The sequence below is a fragment of the Trachemys scripta genome, chromosome 1, assembly GCF_013100865.1.
Source record: "Trachemys scripta elegans isolate TJP31775 chromosome 1, CAS_Tse_1.0, whole genome shotgun sequence".
In the NCBI taxonomy this organism is placed as follows: domain Eukaryota; kingdom Metazoa; phylum Chordata; order Testudines; family Emydidae; genus Trachemys; species Trachemys scripta.
In genome coordinates, this window is record NC_048298.1 from 32,439,426 (window position 1) to 32,461,639 (window position 22,214).

Consider the following 22,214-nt stretch of genomic DNA (forward strand, 5'->3'; position numbering starts at 1 on the left):
TATTTACCACTCCCCCAGAGCAAGAGTGATGATTTATTTTCCAGGTCATTAATAAAAATGTTTAGTAGTGTAGGGCCAGGAACCAATCCCTGTGGAACCCCACATATTAAATGGCCTAACGACTGGCTAACTGAAAGGTCTTAAAATATAATTTTAAGCTGGGAATTCCCAGCTTAAAATTATATTTTAAGACCTTTCAGTTAGCCAGCAGTTAGGCCATTTAATATGTGCCATTTTAATTTTATATCTTTTTAGTTTTTAAATCAAAATATCATGTGATACTAAGTCAAATGCCTACAGGAGTCTAAGTATAATACATCACTACTTATCTTTATCAACCAAACTTTGAATCTCCTCAAAAAAAGATAGCATTTTAATTTTCCGTATACCCATGTTGACTGGCATTAATTTTTGTTACCTTCTTTTAGTTCTTTATTGAGCACTATATCAGCCACTCCATTATCTTGCCTAGGATCAATATCAGGCTGACAGGCCTATAACTACCCAGATCATTCTGTTTCCCTTTTTAACTGTTGGCACACCCTTAGCTTTCTTCCAGTTTTCTGGAATATCCCCATTTCCCCAAGACTTATTGCAATTCAAAATTAATGTTCCGATGAGCTCCTGAGCAAGCTCTTTTATATTTCTCACAAGCTATCCCAACATGCTTATTTAAAATCGTAGTTGCTGTTGAAGACCCTCATAGGCTTTATGACCAGAAGGGACTGTCGTTATTATCTAGTCTGACTTCCTGCACATCACAGGCCACAGAACCTCACGCATCCACTCCTGTAATAGATCCATAACCTGTGTCTGAGTTACTGAAGACCTCAAATCATGATTTAAAGACTTCAAATTACAGAAAATCCACCATTTACTTCGGTTTAAACATCAAGTGACCTGTGCCCCATACTGCAGAGTAGGTGAAAACCCCACCAAGGTCTCTGCCAACCTAATCAAGGGGGAAATTCCTTCCCAACCCAAAATAAGGTAGTCAGTTAGACCCTGAGCATGTCATCAAGCCAGACACCAGGGAAATAATTCACTTTACTAACTCAGAGACCTTCCCATCTAGTGTCCCATCTCTGGCTGTTGGGGATATTTGTTACTATCAGTCATCGATGAGTCACATGCCATTGTAGGCAATCTCATCCTACTATCCCCTCCATAAATTTATCTCAGTCTTGAAGCCAGTTAGGTGTTTTGCCTCAACTATGCCCCTTGGGAGGCTGTTGCACAACTTCACTCCTGTGGTGGTTAGAATCTTTCATCTAATTTCAAGCCAAAACTTGTTGCTGGCCTGTTTATATTCATTTGTTCTTAAGCAAACACTGGTGCTTAACTTAAGTAACTCCTTTACCTCCCTGGTATTTATCCATCTCCCCTCAGCCTTCATTTTGTTAGGCTAAACAAGCCAAGCTCCTTAAATCTTTTCTTATAAGGTAGGCTCTTCGTTCTTCTGTTTATCCTAGTAGCCCTTCTCTGCACCTGTTGCAGTTCGAGTTTATCTTTCTTAAACATGGTAGATCAGAATTTCACATACTATTCCAAATGAGGTCTCACCTCTTATAATGGTAACACTTCCCTCTCTCTACTGGAAATACCTTGCTGGATGCATCCTAGGATTGCATTAGACTTTTTTATGTCTGCATCACTTTGGCAGCTCATAGTGATCCTGTGATCAACCAATACCCCCAGGTCTTTCTCCTCCTCTGTCGCTTCCAATTGATACATCCCCAGTTTATTGCAAAAATTCTTGTTGTTAATTCCAAAGTGCATAACCTTGAGCTTTGCACTATTAAATTGTCCCATTTCTATTACAAAAAATGGATTATGATATTCCAATCCTTCTTCCATATTGACAATTCCTCCCAAATTTGTGTCATCCACAAATTTTATTAGTGCACTCCCACTTTTTGTGCCAAGGTCATGAAAGAAAATGTTAAATAAGATTGGTCCCAAGACTGATCCCTGAGAAACTCCAGTAGAAACTTTTCTCCAGCTTGACAGTTCACCAGTAAGACCTATTATAGTCTCCCTTAAACCAATTCCTTACACACGTTTCAATTCTTGTGTTAATCTGCATCTTGTCCTGTTTAACCAATAATTTCCCATGAGGAACTGTATTAAATACCTTACTGAAATCCACGTAGATTAGATCAATTGCATTTTCTTTGTCTAGAAAATCAGCTATATTTTTAAAGAACCCTTTACTATTGATTTTAATTTCCTGTGTGCAGGACCCAACTCTGTTTGGCCTTTGGCAGTTATCAATTTTCCCCCTACACTTTCTAACCTCCAAAAGGTAGCCTTCCTTGCTGATTCATCCCATCTTCCATTCTTTGTAGGCTTTTTTTCTTTCTCTTAATAACCTATTTGGGATCCTTGTTCATCCAGTTTGGTCTGCAACCCTTTTCCTATGTTTTCCCCCCCTCTTGCTTGGGATAGAGGCTTTAGATAGTTTTGCAACTTTGACTTAAAGTATTTCCAAGTCTCCTTCGCATTTAGATCTTTGAATTCAGTTCTTAACTAATTCCTTTCATTTTTTTAAGTTTGCCCTTTTGAATCAAGGATCCTAGTTACTGACCTACTTTTGTTTATCCTTCCATTTAGTTTATACTGAATTAGTTCATGATCACTGGAACTTCTATGAGGTCCTCGCTACTTCTATGAGGTCCTCGCACCTCTTTGTTGGTTTGGTGACTATTTGTTGAAGAAATCTGTTGGCTCTCTCATTCGGGAATATCTGGGCCCTACCATGATTATTAGCACTTGTCCTCCAATCTATATATAGGAAATTAAAGTCTACCATAATCGCACAATTTCCAGTAATATTTATTTAATTAAAAATATTAGAGGTCTCTATCCATATCCTGATTGAATCCTCAGGGTCTGTAGCATACCCCAAGCACTATCCCAGTGGTAGTGGTAACTGTTACCTTCTTCCCCAAAGTGATTTTTGACTGAAACAGATTGTTTTATCCATTGGCTATTGGCACTCTCTTTCCTCTTGTTGTCCATTCTCCTTCCCTCTATTGTTCTTTTCCCCATTGCTGTTTCCTCTTACTTGATTTTCCTTCTGCTCAATATTGAAATCAGGCATGGAGATTACATGAGCGTCTCCCAACTGTCTCCACCAAATCATCCTCCTGAGATACTAGTGGAATAGAAAAAGTGTTAACACATCATATTAGTTTTATCATATGATATAACTACATCATCTGTTTTTCCCCCAAATCCAGAACAGAAATATTTATTGAACACTTCTACTTTTTCTGCATAATTATTGCTAGTTCTATCATTTCCATCTAGTAATGGACCAATAGCATTGTTCTTGTTGTTTTTCTTCCTTTTCTTAAAAAAACTCCTAATTGTCCTCTGCCCCTGCTGGCAGTAGATTTCACCTTGTCTTTCTTTGCTTCCCTTATCAATTTTCTAAAATGCTTAGCTTCTGATTTATATTCATTACTATCAACTTCCTCTTTCTTCCACTTGTTATATATTATTTTTATAGCTTCACTCCTCCTCTAAACTAGGTCATTTTTTTAACCTGTATGGCCTCCTTCCTCAGCTGCGGGATTGTGGCTTTTTAGGCATCTAGTAAAGTGTTCTTAAACAATTCCTAATTATCATTCACATTTTTCTGATAAAATTTTTACTCCCAGTTGATCACGTTCATAATTGTTTTCAACTTTGTGAAATTGGCCCTTTCATAGCACCAAGTATGTGTGTGTGTGTATATATATATATATATATATATATGTATGTATATGTATGTATGTATGTATCACTGATCTGGCCTTTATTCTGTTTGCACATTATAAATGTGATCAAATCACAATTACCTGTAAGTTACCATTAATTTTTAGTTCTATGACCAGTTCCTCTTTATTTGACAAGATGAGGTCAAATTATAAAATTCCCCCCATGTTGCTTGCAGCACTTTTTGAGTTAGGAAATTGTCATATATAACATTTACAAATTCCAAGGATGTTTTAGTAGTGGCAGCTTGAGACTGTTAGCATGTTACTTAAATGAAATTCCCCATAATCACACACTCCCCCCCCCCCACATATTATAGACAGGTATATTAGGAAACAGTCATCCCTACTGTGATTTGTTTATCTGTAGCAGACCCCAAGTAATGCCCCATCAGATGTTTTATCTGTTAAGACATTGATCCATAAACATTCAAGTTCATTTTCTTGCAAGTTGTCAGTGAGTCCGAAAGAGGCATTGCCATTTTTGACAGAGTGCCACTCCCCGTCCCCTTTTGCCTATTCAATCTTTCCTGAATAGGTTATAACTATTGATTTTGATGTTCCAGTCAAGGGAACCATCCCACCAGGTTTCATTAATAGCAACTAGATCCAATTTATGCTAATAAATGAGCAATTACAATTCCTTTTGTTTGTTATACCAGTGCTAGGAGCCTGGGTATAGGCATTTACATTATTTATTCTCTTCATGTCTTTGGTTCCTTGATTAATTCTGTTCTTGTGCTGAATGCTCATATCTTCCCTCTTTTAACCAGTCCCTTTTGTTATTAGTTTAATGCCCTCCTGACTATTCTAGCCAGTTTGTTTCCAAGAAGATTGGTCCCCCTTCTACTGAGATGAAGGCTATTCAAATCATACAACCCTCTCTCCTCATAGAAGGTGGATCAATGGTCTACAACACCAAAACCCTCCACCACTTACCTAACCAGCAGTTCACTTTCAGGGGACAAGAAGGATCTCCATGAAGATTACTTGGACATTCTTCTTCAGCGCATTTCCGAGTTCCCCGAAGTCATTTCCTATCTGTGAGATATCCTGTGATGCAGTGTTATTAGTGCCAGTATGAACTATCACCAGTGGATCCATTGCATCCACTTCAAAAGTCTATCTAATTTTAGACTGATGTCTTGTGGAAGACAGCATACCATCCTGTTGTCTGCCTGAATCTTGCAGAATGTTCTTTCAATTCTTCTGTGTATTGAATCCCAGCAAGGATAATATATCTTCCTTGGCTAACTGGAGAACTCTTTGTGGACAAGCTTGATTTTCTTGCTGGCTGGGCCAAGCTGCCATCCTTAAGTAGGTCCTGTATACCTCTCTGTTCCTGTGGACCAGCTGTATCTTAAGAAGAATCTTCCACACTTTTCACATTGAGGACTTGGATATCAATTGGAAACTTCTAGCTGTGTGCAATTCCTCCCCTGCCTCTTTTCTCTGGTGGCCATAGCTTGCCTGTACTTGTCTATCTCCAGCTAAGTAGAATGCCACTGTGACCTCCTGCCTCTGGTGGTTACAAACTCCCAGGCCTCCGCTCTGACTGCCTCTCTCTCCGACTCGTTGGTGGCCAGCTTCTTCCTTCCTTGAATGTGGAGTACTGATGTTTCCTGAATCTGACTATTTAGGAACTCATCAGTTTCTCTAATTCACAGTGTCATCTTTACTTGTCCCTCCAATCAAAGAATCTTCTTTTCCAGCACAGCAACCAACTTGCATTTCATGCACATGAAATCCCTTCAGTGTTCAGGCAGGAAAGAGAACTTGGCACACCCATGCAGGTCACCACCACTGATCCATCCCTGGCCATCTTGAAATTCCATGTAAAGCTGAACCTGGAAGGAAAGCCTCTCATACTGCCTCTCTGAACTCCCTTTCAAACCTTACTGTTTGCTGCATCTGTTGTGGCTATCTTGTCGCCTTGCAAGTCAGTAGAAGTTAGGTACCTAACTGCCATTTGTACCTTTAAAAATCTCCCTCATTATATTTATTAATTATCTGGACTAGGTTTGGGATGGTTAGCAACTTTATATCTGCACTTAGGTTTTCTCTTCTCCAAGAGAGGACCTAAAATGGTAATATCAGTTGATACTGATCTGCCCCAGGTGGTCTCTGTTGTGGGGCATTCATACAGTTCTTTTCTTTTGCCCCACCTGTTCAGTGTGCCCAGAAAGCCACTAGGACGGATGGCAAGACAGTTTGGCTTTCAGCATAACCAATTTGTTGATTGAATCTCAAGTCTGCACCTCTTTCATGAAATGAAGCTGGCCAGTCCCATTATTTGGCTGAGACTGGAGCTCGGAAGAGAGCCAGTTGCTTTAAGGCTCATTCTAAATAACACTAAGGTGATGGTGTTGGGACAGCGTAATCAGCTTAAGAGAATAACAGAGAATTTCCCCATTTGTTTATGGAGCACTCCTACATTGTGGAACTATTAGGCCTTGGACTTGGACAGCTGCTAGATGTCCATATAACTGTTGCAGCCAAGAGTTCTTTTTCCCTCATGTGCACTTATATAGATTGCAAATTTTCCTGTTCGATACAAACTTTACAATAATTATCCATGACTTTGCCACTCTCATATTGAAATACTTCAGTGTACTCTACCTGGGGCATGAAAAGCCCGTGTCTTAGGCTATGGCTGAGGAACACACAGTGCAGTTCTGGAGCAGGGGGCCTCTTGCTCCCTAATCTTGATCCAGTTGTGTACTGGGCCCATCCCTCAGCTAAGTTATGTCAGTCTAAGTATTGCTTATGAATATCTAGTTTATAAACTATACAATTTATAATTTCATATTACACTTCTGAACCTTTCTGTAATTTCTAGGTGAAGAACTTTTACTCTTGGGATTGTCAACAAACTGATTCCAAAGGTGGCCTAGCTAAATTTGTACAGGCTTGTATTCCCACTGCTGGATATTGGACATCATTAGAGAGAACAGAGAAACTTGGGTATCTCATACAGCATAATGAAACTCCCTTGGAAAGAAGGACATGATACAAAACTTCCCAAAGAGAGAGAGAGAGAGGTTGATATGTTGAAAGACGGACAGGATGCTGCTATGGTGAGAGACTTCCTTGGAAAAAAAATCCTTGAGATCTGGCTGGGATTGTAGCCTTGAGTTGAACAGCTGAGAGATAATTTGGCTAAGGACGCCCAGAATGAAGAGAGACAGCTTTTGAGCAATGAGTCACACAAAAAATGTAGCCTTAAAGGGAAATGGAAGCAGGAATAATGAAACAGTCAGAAAACCCTGTCAACAGTGAATCTTAATTATTTCCTCCCCAAAAGGGCTGTGAAAAAGCTGACTGCAGTCTGCATAGCCATTGAGTCAGCTGCCATACCTGAGGGGTCTTAGTGTTACAAGGGTGTCACAGAGTTTGGGGGAGACAAGGCCCTGCACCCCCAGCTTTCTGCAATTCACCATGACTCTCACCAGCCAGCCAGTAAAACAGAAGGTTTATTTAGACAACAGTAACACAGTCCAAGACAGGTCTTGCAGCTACAGACCACAGGACCACCTGAGTTAGATCCATCTTGGGGGCCCCAGGGAGTCCCGAGCCCCATCTGGGCTCCCCTCCATTTTCCCAGCCAGCTCCAAACTGACTAACCCTCCAGCCCCTCCTCCTCTGGGCTTTGTCCCTTTCCTGGGCCAGGAGGTCACCTGATTCCTTTGTATTTTGCTGCCCCAAGCACGGCAGTGAGGCAAGCTTCGGCAGCATGCCTGCAGGAGGTCCGCTGGTAACGCGGATTTGGTGGCATGCCTGTGGGCGGTCCGCCGGTCCCACGGCTTCGGCGTATCTGCCGCCGAATTGCCGCCGAAGCCACGGGACTGGCGGACCTCCTGCAGGCAGGCCGCCGAAGGTAGCCTGACTGCTATGCTCACGGCGACTGGCAGGCTGCCCCCCGCGGCTTGCCACCTGAGGCACGCGCTTGGTGCGCTGATGTCTTGAGCCGCCCCTGCCTACAGTATTCAGAGGAAACATTAAGAACAGTCCCACTTCATCACAAACATTAAGAACAGTCCCACTTCATCACAAAGGCCATATTGAGAAAATTAACTGATAGTCATTGTCACAGCACCAGTACACCCCATCCCCCTAGGGGTGGGGCAAGGGAGTGGTAGGCCCACAGTTAAAGCTAATAGGACTCCCCCAGACAAGAGGGAAGGAGAGCCCACTGGCCAGAGTCAGTGGGCCACCCCCATAAGGGGGAAGCCAGATAAGGGGACCCCAGGTTCCCTGCTCCACCAGTTCCCACTACAGGGCCCTGGTAGTGGCAAATGGGTTCACCACTAAGTCAGCAGGGAATCCACCCACAACCCACCAACTGCTGCTGGGACACTGTCTAGCCTCTCCCTGGGCTACTTCCTGCCATGTCTCCTGCAGTTGAAGTCAGGGTGTCTTCAGAGTGTCTGAGTTCCTCAGGTGGTGACTGCAATCTCCCTGGGGCATCCACAAGTGCCTGGGCCTTGACATCTCCTGCACCCACAGTCTGGGATCCTGGCTGCTCCTCAGCTGGAGCCAGCAAAGTGCATCCTTCCTCCTTGGTGGCCACCACAGACTGAGCTAGGCTGCTCCCTTTTATACTGCAGCAGCAGTTGGTGCATGCCCAGCTGGGTCGAGGAGCCCTGGCTTCTGCTGCTAAGAGTGCTGCTTTAACCCCTTCCGCTCCAGTGTGGGGCCAGTACACACCGTCACAGTCATACTAAATGTAACATGCTGCAAACACCAGTGAGAACAGAAAAAAAAAAAAAAGAAAAGTCCCTGAATAAGTTAGACCCTTAGTGAATATAGATGCTGTGAGTGTCTGGGTAAGCTGTGTACTTCTGGGCTCCCCAATTCCAGAACTTGAAGGAAAGTCAGAAAAGAGAAACAAAATAAACGTAGGTGGAAAGAACAAAATATGTTTAACTTGACTAAGTGGTGATGAGCAGGAAAAAATCCAGAACAGCAGTCTCTGAGAAATTCGAAGCCATAAACATGGAGGAAGAGGAATGGTTTAAGGTGTCCACAGAGATATGAACTAGAAATAATGGGATGGCACTGAGCACTGGAAAAAACAGGCTGAATATCAGGAAAAATAAATTATAACATATTGGTCTATTAAGCTGTGGAATAGTTTTCCACAGAATGCGTTAGAAGCTCCATTGATAGTTTCTTCCAAAGCAAAACTGGACAAAGACCTACAAGTATATTGTGGGGATCAATCCTGTATTGCCAGGGACATACAGGCTACATGAACTAAAAGGTTTTTACCAATTCTAGTATCTTTTATTTTTTAAAGTATTTTTTTAAATACCATTCCAAGGCTGTGCATGCCCCATGTGGAGTGAAGTGTTGATGCACCCTGCTGAGCTCTTAGTTTCTATACACGTTTTATTATCTTCCTCATAGTGTTTAGTCAGTCTGGTAAGTCAGACATCTCTTTGGTTTTAGACACTGACACTGGGTGAATCATGCCCCACAATAATTCTTCAGCTTCTAAGGGAATTATTTTATTTTATTGTTTTAATGACTGAGGACTTTGGAAAGTGTGGATATGGTTCTTTTGGGAGTTATGTCAGTCTTCTCCATTTTAATGGCCAGAATTAGGCATTCAGAGGGTTAATTCTGAGATCACAAAAAGTTTGGATTTGCAGCAGTAAAAAATGTGTAGTGTTGAGCCTTGTTAACTACCATTGAAAAGAAAAATTGAGGCTGTCTCCAACAAATTACAGGTAACAAAATTCAGAGTGAGTGATTCCCCCAGCAATCATTAAAGTGCCTCCAATTGATCATTTTGAAAATAAAGTGAGAATTACTAAAGCTCCACATAGAGTCAGCATCAGTAAGATTTTTGGAAGTGTGTGTGGGGGGGGGGGGGGGGGTGTTTTTTGAGGGGAGGGGGAATGTTGGGTTGGTTTTGTTTTGTTTTTTGGCTGTTCCTTTGTCATTTGTTCTTCCCTCTTTTCTTCCTTCTGCTGTCAGGAGAATTCATGGAAAAATACTTTCATTCCTGGTCACTTCTGGAAGTCAAAATAACTCTTACAACTGTTCAGGCAGGGAAGGAATTTGGAGTTTTATGGGATGCTGGAATGCCTGTTTCTCAAATTATATGCCAGTTCTGCCAAAACAGGATTAATGGACTCTTTGGGATTATGGGGAGACTAATGGTGCAGGACTGCAGAGCAAGGCAGGCTGTCATTAGCAGGCTGTGGCTTCTGTGCCCCTATGTTTCCCTCCAGACACGCCCACTAAGATTGCCCCAGCCTTGCTATATTCCCAAAATACAGAAGTTGCAATTACTTTACCTAAAGAGAAAGAGAGAGAGAGAAATCATCCCATGTTAGAAAACAAACTCTGACTCAAGTTGGATAAGATTGAAATGAGTTGTTTATTATGCTGATTGGTTGCTGAATTTCTATTGTGGATGTTTTTGAAGGGTTGGGTTGAGGAGGACTAAATTATGTGATCCGTTTACAAATGTCAAAGGTTATTTCACAGAGCCATTAATGTGGCTAATATTGTGTTGCTTGTCCAGCACTGAAGGACTCTTTCTTTGCTTAGGCTTTTGGACTATCTTTATAATAGTTTTCCTGGCCCATTGTAAGGTATGGTTTGTGGGTTGCCTAGAAGGGCTGGAATCCATTAGTGGGAATGGACTCTCAGTTCCCATACTGTACTCTCTCAAATACATCTTCTTGGACCTCCATTGACCCTTTGTTTGCCATTTCATTTTTTAAGTCACTGTCATCCCCAGGTGCTCACATCCCAGGGAGCAATTTGGCCTTGGGCAGGACAGTCTCAGTTCTGCCTTAATTTGTTTGATTGATTGGTTAGTGCTAGTAGTGCTTGTGTACCTGCTTTTTTAAGGTGTGGGAGTCTTATTTTTCATTAGTTTGTGTTACACTAAGCACAATTGCCTTCAGCTCTGTTCTATTCCTTCCTGAAGTGCTCTGCTTCTCCTCCTAGATTAACTCCCACACTTCCTACGCATATCAGATCTTCTCCAGGTCTGTGTGTCTTTAACACTGCATTCCACTCCTCCTCCTTATCCTGCCTCTCTTCTGAGGAGATGGCAAGTACATTAAAGACAAGATTAGTGCTATCCACTTTTCCTTTCACTTTTCCCTCCCATGCCTTCAGCTCTGTCCTCCTTTTCCAGAGATTCCCAAACCCCACAGCCTGCACCCATGACCCTTTCCATTCCAGTCTCCATGTACGTCCTTGTTTCCTGTCTCATGTCCTCCCTTTTCCTTAACTGCTCTCTCTCTTTTCTGCCTGTTTCCCCGCTGCCTTCAGGCAATTCTTCTTTTCCTATGCTAAAGAAATTGTCCCTCATAGCCACCTGTTTCTCCAACTACACTCCCTCTTCTCCCATTTACCGTCTGGAATTCTCAAGCATGCTTTATACGCCCTCTACATCTGATTTTTCTTTTTCTGCTATTTTTTTTCTGCTTTAATTCAGCTTTACTGACAGAGTGCTCACTGCAGTCACTGGCACCCATCTCCACATCCAGCTCTTTAGGTGTGTTCCAGAAAAATGGTTTTGGTCTTTTCAATAGGATTAGCAACTTTCTATTTGCAGAAAACCAAAGACCCTTGCCCTGCCCCGCCCCTGCCTTTGACACCATGGCCCTGCCACACCCTTATCCCCGAGGCCAGGCTCCTTCTCTGAGGCCCCGTCCAAGCTCACTCTATCCCCCCCTCCCTATGTTGCTCGCTCTCTCCCACCCTCGCTCATTTTCACCGGGCTGGGGCAGGGGGTTGGGGTACAAGAGGAAATGAGGGCTCTGACTGGGGATGCGGGCACTGGATTGGGGCCGGAGATGAGGGGTTTGGGTGCAGGAGGGGGTTCGGGGCTGGGGCAGGGGGTTGGGGTGTGGGAGGGGGTTTGGGGTGCGAGCTGTGGGTGGCACCTACCTCAGGCAGCTCCCAGGAAGCGGCCAGCACAGCTGCAGGTGCTGCCTGCAGGTGCTGCCCCCACAGCTCCCATTGGCCATGATTCCTGGCCAATGGGAGCTGCAGAGCCAGAGGGAGATGCTGGCAGCTTCCCAGGAGCTGCACAGAGCCAGGCCTGCCCTGCTGCGGGCGACCAACCGGACTTTTAACAGCCCGGTCAGTGTGCTTACCAGAGCCGCCAGGGTCTCTTTTCAACTGGGCATTCTGGTTGAAAACTGGATGCCTGGCAACCCTACCTGTCAGACTGCACTTTGCCACTATATTGTGGTTTTGTGACTTATTTTTAACTGTAGTGTGCATGTGCTCCAACTGTCCAGTCATACATCTGCAACTGTCTCTCCAGCATCTCCTTCTGGGTGTCCCAACTCTGTCCCAACCTCATTGTGTCACAATCCACATTTCTTTCTCCTAATCTTTCTTTTCTCCTTTTTTTTTCTATTATTATCAATAATGGCACTGTCCTCCCATCACCCTCACTCATAACCTTACTGTCCTCTTCAGCTTCTCTGTCATTCACTTAATACAGCTCATCACTATTCTTTCTCCTTCTATAATAGCTCTAAAAATCCATCCTTTCCTTGCTGTCCTGACTACAGTAGCCTCCTTTCCACACACACACACCCAACACTTATTTTCCCATCTAATCAAACCATCATAGCAAAAATCATCTTATTTGCTGCTTCCCCATGCATGTCACCCCCACCACTTGAATTTCCTCCCTGGCATCCTCTTGTCCTCTTTATCAGATGTACAATGGTCTGCTCCTAGTCACACACCTCTTATTTTGTATTGTATTAATTCAAAATAGACTGGATTTTTATTAATTGTTTGTAGCTCACCATACACAGTTTATATACCGTACTGAATATGAGTTTGTAACACTTATGTCAATATGCTAAATTTACCTTATTAATTAACCTTAATTCTGGCATTTCCTAACTCTTGTTTGACTTTGCAACCTTACTGTTTGTAATGTAGTTACACACAGACACACATGTATATACACACACATATAGGCTTCTCTCTCTGTAGGTGTACGCATTTTATATATAAAATAATTATGGCCAACTACATCCCTGGTATAACTCCACTGAATTTAATAGAGTTACATCAGGGATGAATTTGGTCCAATCTGTAATGCTAGCTTTTAGGATCTCTAAGTGTGATATATGTGCTTTGCTGAACTGCTATGTCTATGTCTCCGCGCTCATCTCCATCATTAATCTCTTCATCCTCCTTAAAAAAAGATGTGACTAAATCTCCTGGCAGATGTTTAAAATTAGTGCTAGTGAGGCAAGCTAAGAGAATGTTGGTTGCACACTGTCCAGCTGTTATATTCTAAGGGGTGTGAAAATATCCTTACCTCCCACGTTCAGATGGTCATGCTGTTCTAATATGTTGCTATCTAGATGCAGTGAGATTGATAGAGTGGCTAAGTAATGCAGAAAACCATTGCTTGGTTTCCTGTATCCAGGTAATATTTTAATTTTATTTTAGGGGGATCAGAATGAGGCTGGACCAAAATTTCCTCCCTTTTTTATTCCTTGTGCCTTACAGGTTCTGACTAGGTAGTTGACAAAATATATAACTTTAAGAAATGAGCAGTTGTGTTATCTCCTACTTTTTAATCGCACCAAGAAATGGAAAGAAGAGAAATTAAGAGTAAAATCATATTCCCTTTATTTTAGCACTTTTAAAGGCACAGAAGTCTATAAAGTCTACGACTATATCATAGGATTGTGGGGGGAAGTTGGTCAAATAAATGAGCTTTAAAATCAAGACGTCCCTTTTAATTCAGTTTTCTATAAAATTGTGGTAATCACTGAAATGTCAATGTGCATTTGAGCATAATCACTATCTGAAGATATAGCACTGAGCACACAGTTAATTCTTAGCAGATAATAATAATGAACCATAAAGTATTGAATTTGTGTAATAAAAACACAATTTACTGAAAAAACAAAACAAAACAGACATATCCATAGACTGCTATAGACAGGGCTGTATTCATTACACTGAAGAATTCCGCCATGATACCAAGTACTGCATACAACCTGGCACCATCTCTTGAGAGAATTACACCTACTGGTTCTGAAAAATGAAATATCTGCAAATTAGGGTTTATAGGATTCTGCAAGATTTTATGAGGAATTAAGGAAATCTGCATTATGATGCTGTATAATTTTAACCTTCACAGTAAGATCTTCTCAGAATCCAACAGAAAAACTGCACTTCTTTGCAGTTGCCACGTGTAAAATTATTTTGTCATGCAGTATTGGTTTAACAGCCTGATAATGTAAATTGGTTTAGTTTGTGTCATCATAAACGTTTTTCAGAAGATGTAATTGATTAAACTAATTTACAGATACAAGTAATACACATTTTTGAAATCCCAAGTTGTCATTGCTAGAACAAGTAAAGGCTCTAGTAATTTCTTTTAGGATGTACAATCAGTGCTTAATTTGTGCCAGAGCTAGCCAGGGCTGAGCCCCGGCACCTCTAGGCTTGGCAGTTCATAGTTCTGGCACCTCTGGGCTTGCCGCATCAGTTATGAAAGTAAAAAATTTGCTTGAGCCCCGGCGCCTAAATGCTTAATCCCTGGCACCTCTTACAGATAAAGCACTGTATATCATGGGACTCAAAAGATCATTATAAAATATTCCTACATTGGAGGCTTTTTGTACTCAGACTACAAATCACACATAGGTTTTGAGATTTTTTTTTGTCAGCATCAACAGGACTTGAACTGTATTGAGTACAATACCAAATATGGGTTCTCAGGGCAGATTTCTAAATTGTTGGCATCCTGCATTAATAGAATTGCAGTGAGTTCTGTATACATTAGACTAAAAATAGCCTTAAATTTGTGTCCAGAACAAGATTATTTCTAACTAACCTCTCCCATAAGACATGGTTTCCTTTCTAACCTTTTTTAATGCTTATTCAACAAAGATGTACGGACATCCCATTGTTTTACCAGGAGTGAAGATCTGTAACTAGCATATAACTTCACAATGTATCCAGTTATAGAAGAAAAATCTAGGAATTTCACCGGCCAGTGGTATTACTGCACAAATAACCAATCACCAGTGAAGATTTCTGGCACTGTTTCATGTTCTTTTCTTTCATGCTCCTGTTGTGACTTGCAGGGTTTTTTGTTGTTGTTGTTGTTCTTGCTGCATACGTACCAAACTTACACTGTTAATGGTTCATTAACCACAGCATAAGAACTTAAAGAACATAAGAACAGCCAAAGGTCCATCTAGCCCAGTATCCTGTCTTCTGACAGTTGCCAATGCCAGGTGTCTCAGAGGGAATGAACAGAACAGGCAATCATCAAGTGATCCATCCTCTATTGCCCATTCCCAACTTCTGGCAAACAGAAGCTAGGGGCACCGTCTCTGCCCATCCTGGCTAATAGCCATTGATGGCCCTATCCTCCATGAATTTATATAGTTCTTTTTTGAACCCTGGCCTTTCTGAATCTTGGCCTTCACAACATCCTCTGGCAAAGAGTTCCACAGGTTGACTGTGTGTTGTGTGAAAAAAATACTTCCTTTTGTTTGTTTTAAACCTGCAGCCTAGTTCTTGTATTATGAGAACACTTCCTTATTTACTTTCTCCACGAGTCATGATTTTATAGAGATCTATCATATCCCCCCCCTTAGTAGTCTCTTTTCCAAGCTGAAAAGTCCCTGTCTTATTAATCTCTCCTCATATGGAAGCTGTTCCCTACCCCTAATCATTTTTGTTGCTCTTTTCTGAACCTTTTCCAATTCCAATATATTTTGTTTGAGATGGGACAACCACATCTGCATGCACTATTCAAGATGTGGGCGTACCATGGATTTATATACAGGCAATTTTCTGTCTTATCTATCCCTTTCCTCATGATTCCCAACATTCTGTTAGCTTTTTTTGATTGCCGCTGCACATTTAGTGGCTATTTTCAGAGAACTATCCACTATCCACAGTGACTCTCTCGAGTGGTAACAGCTAATATAGATCCCATCATTTTATATGTGTAGTTGGGATTATATTTTCCAATGTGCATAACTTTGCATTTATCAATACTGAATTTCATCTGCCATTTTGTTGCCCAGTTACCCAGATTTGTTAGATCCCTTTGTAACACTTTGCAGTCTGCTTTGGACTTAAGTATCTTGAGTAGTTTTGTATCATCTACAAATGTTGCCAACTTTAACCTTTTCAATAACTGAACAACATCCATAAAAATAAAATGAAATGCTGTAAGAGATATACTGTAAGAAAGAGTCAACACAGCTCACAAATTCTTTCAAAGTATGTTATTTAGAAGTGGTTTAATACCAGTGCAAAATGATAACTAGTAACTTATATTTCTGCATCCTCTATTACACCATCTCTGAGTGGCTGTGATCATTATAGCAATCCGTTATAAAAATAGTATACAGATGGGGGAGGGGGAAGTGAGAAAGAATGAAAAAGATAAGTTGTAGATCACAAGAGCAGAAAATACCAACAAAACCTGTAGTCCAGGCCTAGTAAAGTCTAGGTTTGTAGAGGCACACTACAATTACATTTCTGTGCCCTCCGCCATGTACATACTTCATATAGACTTCTAGGCGTAGTTTGTGGTGGAGTAAACTCCAGTGGAGCTTCAGGTCTGGCCCTACACCAGTTCCTGACAGTGGTGTGGAGGTTAGGGAGCATCTGTGGTGATAGCCATAGCTTCATATGGAACACCAGAGATCTGTGGATCCTGGGGGGCAAGAACCCTTTTTTCATTTTGTGAGGTACCAAACTCCACCTCACAAAGGAATGAATTGGAGAAAACTACATACATAGAACTTTGCAGAGATTTCCTCCTAGAACCACACTCCATAGTTTTTTTTCCACATAAATGCAACTAGGCTCATTATTTCATTTTTATTTCTTATTAATTGCTGTCTTTATAGCACCAACAGTGTGCTAGGCATAACCAAAGTCCCTGCCCAAAGAGCTTTGTCTACATAGCAACTTTTGAAAAAGCATGTAGGGAATACCAAATAGCTGTCATACATTCAAAGTCTTCTTCAGCCAAGGAAGTCACCACAACTCTTGTGTGTGCTTTGATTCCTAGAGATCATGGGAAGTTCAGTTGTCTGTAGGCCTTAAGAATGTATGTTTAAATCCTCCTGGACAAGTACAGTAACTCCTCACTTAACATTGTAGTTATGTTCCTGAAAAATGCGACTTTAAGTGAAACGATGTTAAGCGAATCCAATTTCCCCATAAGAATGAATGTAAATGGGGGGGTTAGGTTCCAGGGAATTTTTTTTTTGCCATACAGTACAGTTCTATAGAGGTGTCTATAGACCCCCCACAGGCACAGCCTTACCCCACACAGGCACAGCCCACTGGCTAGGGTGACCAGACATCCCGATAAAATCGGGACCATCCCGATATTTCGGTGTCTGTCCCGTGTCCTGACCGATCTTTGGTCGGCATGCATTTTATCCTGATATCCGCCGGCAGCACTGTGGTTGTTTTGTTTTTTTTGCTCTGCTGGCGGGCACCCCCGCACCATGTGTCCCACCATTTTCTTACCCTCATCTGGTCACCCTACCACTGGCACTGGAGACAATGAGGCAGGCAAGGAGGCTGAAGGTGCTGTAGGCTAGGAGAAGCACGTTGCCCAGCAGCAGCGGCAGCTTCCCCTACTCTGCAAGCACCAGGGGCGGAGGACTGAACCCTCAGCCTGCCCACTCCACCCCTTCCTCCAAGCCCCCACCCTTAACCTGCCTCTTCTTCTCCCCCCTCCTCTCTCTTTACTTTGCACACCGCGTACTCACACCTCCCCCCTCCCTCCCTGCCTCCTGCCCACTGCAATCAGCTGGCTTGTGGCATTCGGGAGGTAGGGGAGGGAGGGGAAGCCTGTGCGCCGAGTCCTCGCTCCTCCCCCCTCCCTCCTGAACTCCACAAGCCAGCTGATTGCTGCAGGCAGGAGGCGGAAGGCATTGATCCGTGGGGTCTGCTGGTGGATGGGAGGCACTGGGGGTGGGGGGGGTAGGGGAGCTGATGGGGGACTGCCAGCTGTGGACAAAGCAGGCAGCCAAACGACGTTATAGCGAAGCATTGCACAACTTTAAATGGAGCATGTTCTGTAATTGAGCACTGACGTAAGATCAAAACAACGTTAAGCGAGAGGACATTAAGTGGGGAGTAACTGTAGTGTATTTTGAGGCTGAAGGCTGAACGCTGGGTCCTTCAAATAGAAAGTACATTGGTTCTGACTGCCAAATGTGGCAGTTCTGTCTAGGTAGAAGCCAACAGACACCAAGCTGGTGTCATTTTCTTTACAAATCAGATTGGTTTGTAAAGGTACAGAAGTAGAAACCCAGAAACATTAATATGTTCCCTTTAGAAACCAGGCTGACAACACTAAGGCCTTGGAGCCTGGGTAAAGACAATGTCCCTGGAGAAAAAGGCTCTTGCTTTGTGGTAGAGGTGAACTGATCTTTTCACTGACTTAATGCTCAATGTGTCCATGCAGAGACATGATTTAGATTTTATAAGAAGATGCTAAGAAAGGAGCAGTTCTCTTGATGAGCTCCCCTGGCTGAAATCCTGGCATCATGTGTTAGCATTCTTTCTCTGGCTCCTAGATCTTTTCCCCTGTGCCTGTTGACACCCTGAACCAACTATTGTAAGCAGTTGTTCATCTTTCTGGAAGACTGATTTATCTTTGTAAGTTCTCTAGAAACTGAGCCCCTGTTACAGTAAAAGGGGCTTGAGGAATGCAGGAGGTGCAAGGAATAGATTCCAGACAAGAAACCAAAAAGCCAAAGAGACTCAAATCTCGCTTAAGGGAAGAAATCTCTTCTATTTATGTTTGCTGTCTGCGAACATGCATACTTTCCCCTGGCTATATTGAAGTGTATTGAAGCCATCATTATCTTGCCTTGTGATAAGAGAACTGTCTAAGTTGTTGATCACATCTCAATTGCTGATATATGCTTTGGACAGCTTGTATGGCTACTAATGCTGCTGGACATGAAAAGCCCAAATTAATCAATCATACATATGAGGGTTCTATCATCACCATCATCTTGATAAAATTCCTTGGTGAGGTAGGACCCCAGGAGCATTGTTGGGGTCATTCAGTGATCAGAATAATTAAACAGTCATCCCTGGACATGCATCAGTGTTGGGAACTCACACGGATTTATCTATGTGAAGAATGACAATCCATTTTGAAATACCACATACACATTTCCTCTATGTCCCTAAAAAAATGGATGAGACATTTGTGACATTATTTGAAACTTTGCCTTCTAGAAAAGGAAGTTCTTGGTAATCAAGGATTAGCAGTCTTTTTCTTGAAGACAATTGTTCAGACTGTCCCAGAATAAGAAGAGTTTAGTAATGAGCTATGTTTTCAGAGAGGCCTGAGGACCAGACTGTTAGCCTGTGGGTCACTGTGATTTATAGCCCTCATCCATTTCCCTTTTTTAGGGTCCTAAAACAGTAAGAGGCTTGAAAATCCTCACACTTTCAGGACCAAGGAAATCTTTGCTACCCCTAGATGGCAACATGTTGCTGAAATATACCCAGTAAAAGAAAGCTGAATACGTCTATAATGGTATGGAATGGAAAGGTACAAACGCTGCACTTGGAGGTTCTGTCAGAGTGAGAAGTGCTGATTCCATAGTGACCAGATTTACAGCAACTGCAATGATAGTGCTACAGTAATGGAGGACACATTAGCTGTGGCCTGAAGAAGAGCTATTACATAAAGCCTTGTGCAAAGCTACAGGCAATTCAGGCAGGACTACAGAGACAAAGGCCTAAACAGAACTCTGGGCCATTGAAAGACTGTCTGTCAGATTGGCTATTAGCAGTTGCTTGGGTGGGTGTGATGTGGAGTGTCTACCTGATTTTCTTGTTTTGTCAAAACTGGCTTACTAAGCAAGATGGTAGCTGAAGTTCCTAGCTACTCTCCTGCTGACCCCTTCGAGCTGACAAATTGCTTTTGGCACTGTTGAAGCATATGGGCCCCACTATTATTGGAAGCCTTCAATTGGATAAGTATTTGCCCTTATTTCTTATTTAGCTTCGTGTGGGAGTGTGAGAGGGGTATCTTTTCTTGTCCTAAATGCCAACAGGAATGGCTGAACTATCTTTACTGAGAAGCAGAAAAACATCTGGGGCAAAGGACATCATTAAGAGAGGAGACTACATGAAGGGGCAAAACAATTCTTAATTGATGATAGGTGACTGCTGCAGCAAGTCTATGAAGAGAGTGAACAGCAACTTTGATTTGACTTAGGCCTGGTCCCCACTAAGCCCCCACTTCGGACTAAGGTACGCAAATTCAGCTACGTTAATAACGTAGCTGAATTCGAAGTACCTTAGTCCGAACTTACCGTGGGTCCAGATGCGGCAGGAAGGCTCCCCTGTTGATGCCGCGTACTCCTCTCGGCGAGCTGGAGTACCGGCGTCGATGGCGAGCACTTCCGGGATCGATCCGGGATCGATTTATCGCATCTTAACCAGACGCGATAAATCGATCCCAGAACATCGATTGCCTGCCGCCGGACCCTCCGGTAAGTGAAGACGTACCCTTAGAGAGGGTTTCAAGAATTATGTGCCTTTAAAACTGCACAAAGTAATAGGGCTTATATAGTTTGGCATTTTGTTGGCTTCAAATTTCTGCAAACCTGAAATGGGTATTAGTTGTCTGCTGTAAAGGCTTTCATATAGATACGCTCTTGTTCTCTAATTCAAATGATATCTAAGAACTCAAATCTGCTATTGTTAAATTCTGTGTGCCCTACACTCTCAGTAGGCCAAATCATTAGGTCCTCATTCAGCTTGAGGAAGGACCTCAGTTTCTGACATATTCACTTTAACGGGAGATGAGACCACTCAACACTTCACACATCTAGAGTGAAATCCTGGCCCATTAAAGTCAACAGTAAAACTCCCAGTGTCTTCAGTGGAGCCAGGATTTCACTCTTAGCTCCAGTGACCTAAAATGCATGATTCATACGTTTTATTAGATACACCTTCATGGTGCAGACAAAGTTGTAAATATAATCATAATAGAATTATATTTTACCTTAGTAGTTAGCATCTTTAAAATTCACAACCGCTGTAGATTGATTTTAAATCTTCTTAATACTTCTGGAAGTTTATAATTTTCTCATATAACTTCCAAAATCATTTCTTGCATCAATCAATCAATCAATTAATCAATCAAATAAACAAAAACACTAATGTGTCATAGTAGATTTGGATTTAACATGAAAAACTGATGCACAGCAGTGATAGCTAGTTTTCTTGTAACCTTCTGAATTCCATTTTTCATAGCTTTGTTTTCTTCCAGCTTTGCTATATTGTTTCTTATTTGAATTTCCACAGTGTGGGTTTGGGTGATGGAAATCAGGAGACATGAAAAACCCCAAGGGAGATGATTCTATATCCCTAGTTATTTATCTTGGAGCCTCTCAGACCACAGAATTACTGTCTGATGGAGGTAATTTGTTCTTCTGGGCATTGGGTTAAGAGAAGACTTTAACTTTTCAATTTCATATTCCCCAGCTTTTCTCCTTTGAATGTTTTGTATTAGGAAATTGTAATGACATTCGGTGAATTGTTATTGAATGGGAAATAAAAGAAAACCCACTGTTTTGTTTATTGTACCAAGGAAAAAACCAAGCAGGGTGTTTTTCATTTTAACAGTGTGAAAAATGCTTTTTAATCACTGCAGATGTTAGCAGATTTATGTTATGTAAATTGTGTACGTTAATGATATTCCAAAATGTTGTAATAAGTGTTTATTCTGTCACATTTTATTTAAGTTTGTGTTTCAAGATGTATGGAAGATACATAAACTATGGAATCATAGTAAACCAGCCAGATTTAAATATAGTTTTCAAACTATTGAGATGCATTTTAATTAAAACACTTGATAAATATATATTATAACTACTCTAAGGGGTTCTGGATATTTGTTTACTGATATAATTGTGTTTTAAAATATTTCCATGTAGACAAATCCTAAGAGAAATACACCTCTACCCCGATATAATGTGACCAGATATAACATGAATTCTGATATAACGCGGTAAAGCAGTGCTCCTTGGGGGGGGGGGGGTAAGATTTTTTTGGCTCCCGAGGACAGCGTTATATCGAGGTAGAGGTGTATTTCAGAACAAGTGAGTGCATTCTTAGGACTGTGGGATTTATGCCTAATTTTAGTGGTATAAGTAGAGTAGGGTTTGATTCGCTGTCTCACCTTTCCCTCAACACTGATAAGGCCCCTTTAAGTAAATAGAAATAACATCAATTGAAGAACGATTTTCAGAAAAATTATGATTTTCTGCACATTATTGCATGATGGATCATCCCTTTGATTCTCTTCCACAAACCTCATCATGATATCAGAGTAAGTCCAAATAATTAAGAATTTATGTGCTGGACCTGTTAGCAGACCATGTTTACTGTCATCATGAAGTTAGTCTCCAAAAGAAA

The 22,214-nt window shown here is 41.8% G+C and overlaps 1 protein-coding gene across 7 annotated transcripts in view; it reads left to right on the forward strand.

Moving 5' to 3' along the window:
* The window catches only part of TAFA5 (TAFA chemokine like family member 5), a 595,960-nt gene that overhangs the window by 509,718 nt on the left and 64,028 nt on the right, over positions 1–22,214 (forward strand). Inside the window, exon 4 of one of the 7 annotated variants that reach the window (XM_034767141.1) lies at positions 6,601–7,189. The exons of the other annotated variants lie outside the window; for them this stretch is intronic. Coding sequence (XP_034623032.1) covers positions 6,601–6,771 — 171 coding nt within the window. The 3' untranslated portion in view covers positions 6,772–7,189. Of the gene's footprint in view, positions 1–6,600; positions 7,190–22,214 lie in introns of those variants that run through there. 7 annotated transcript variants of the gene reach the window in all.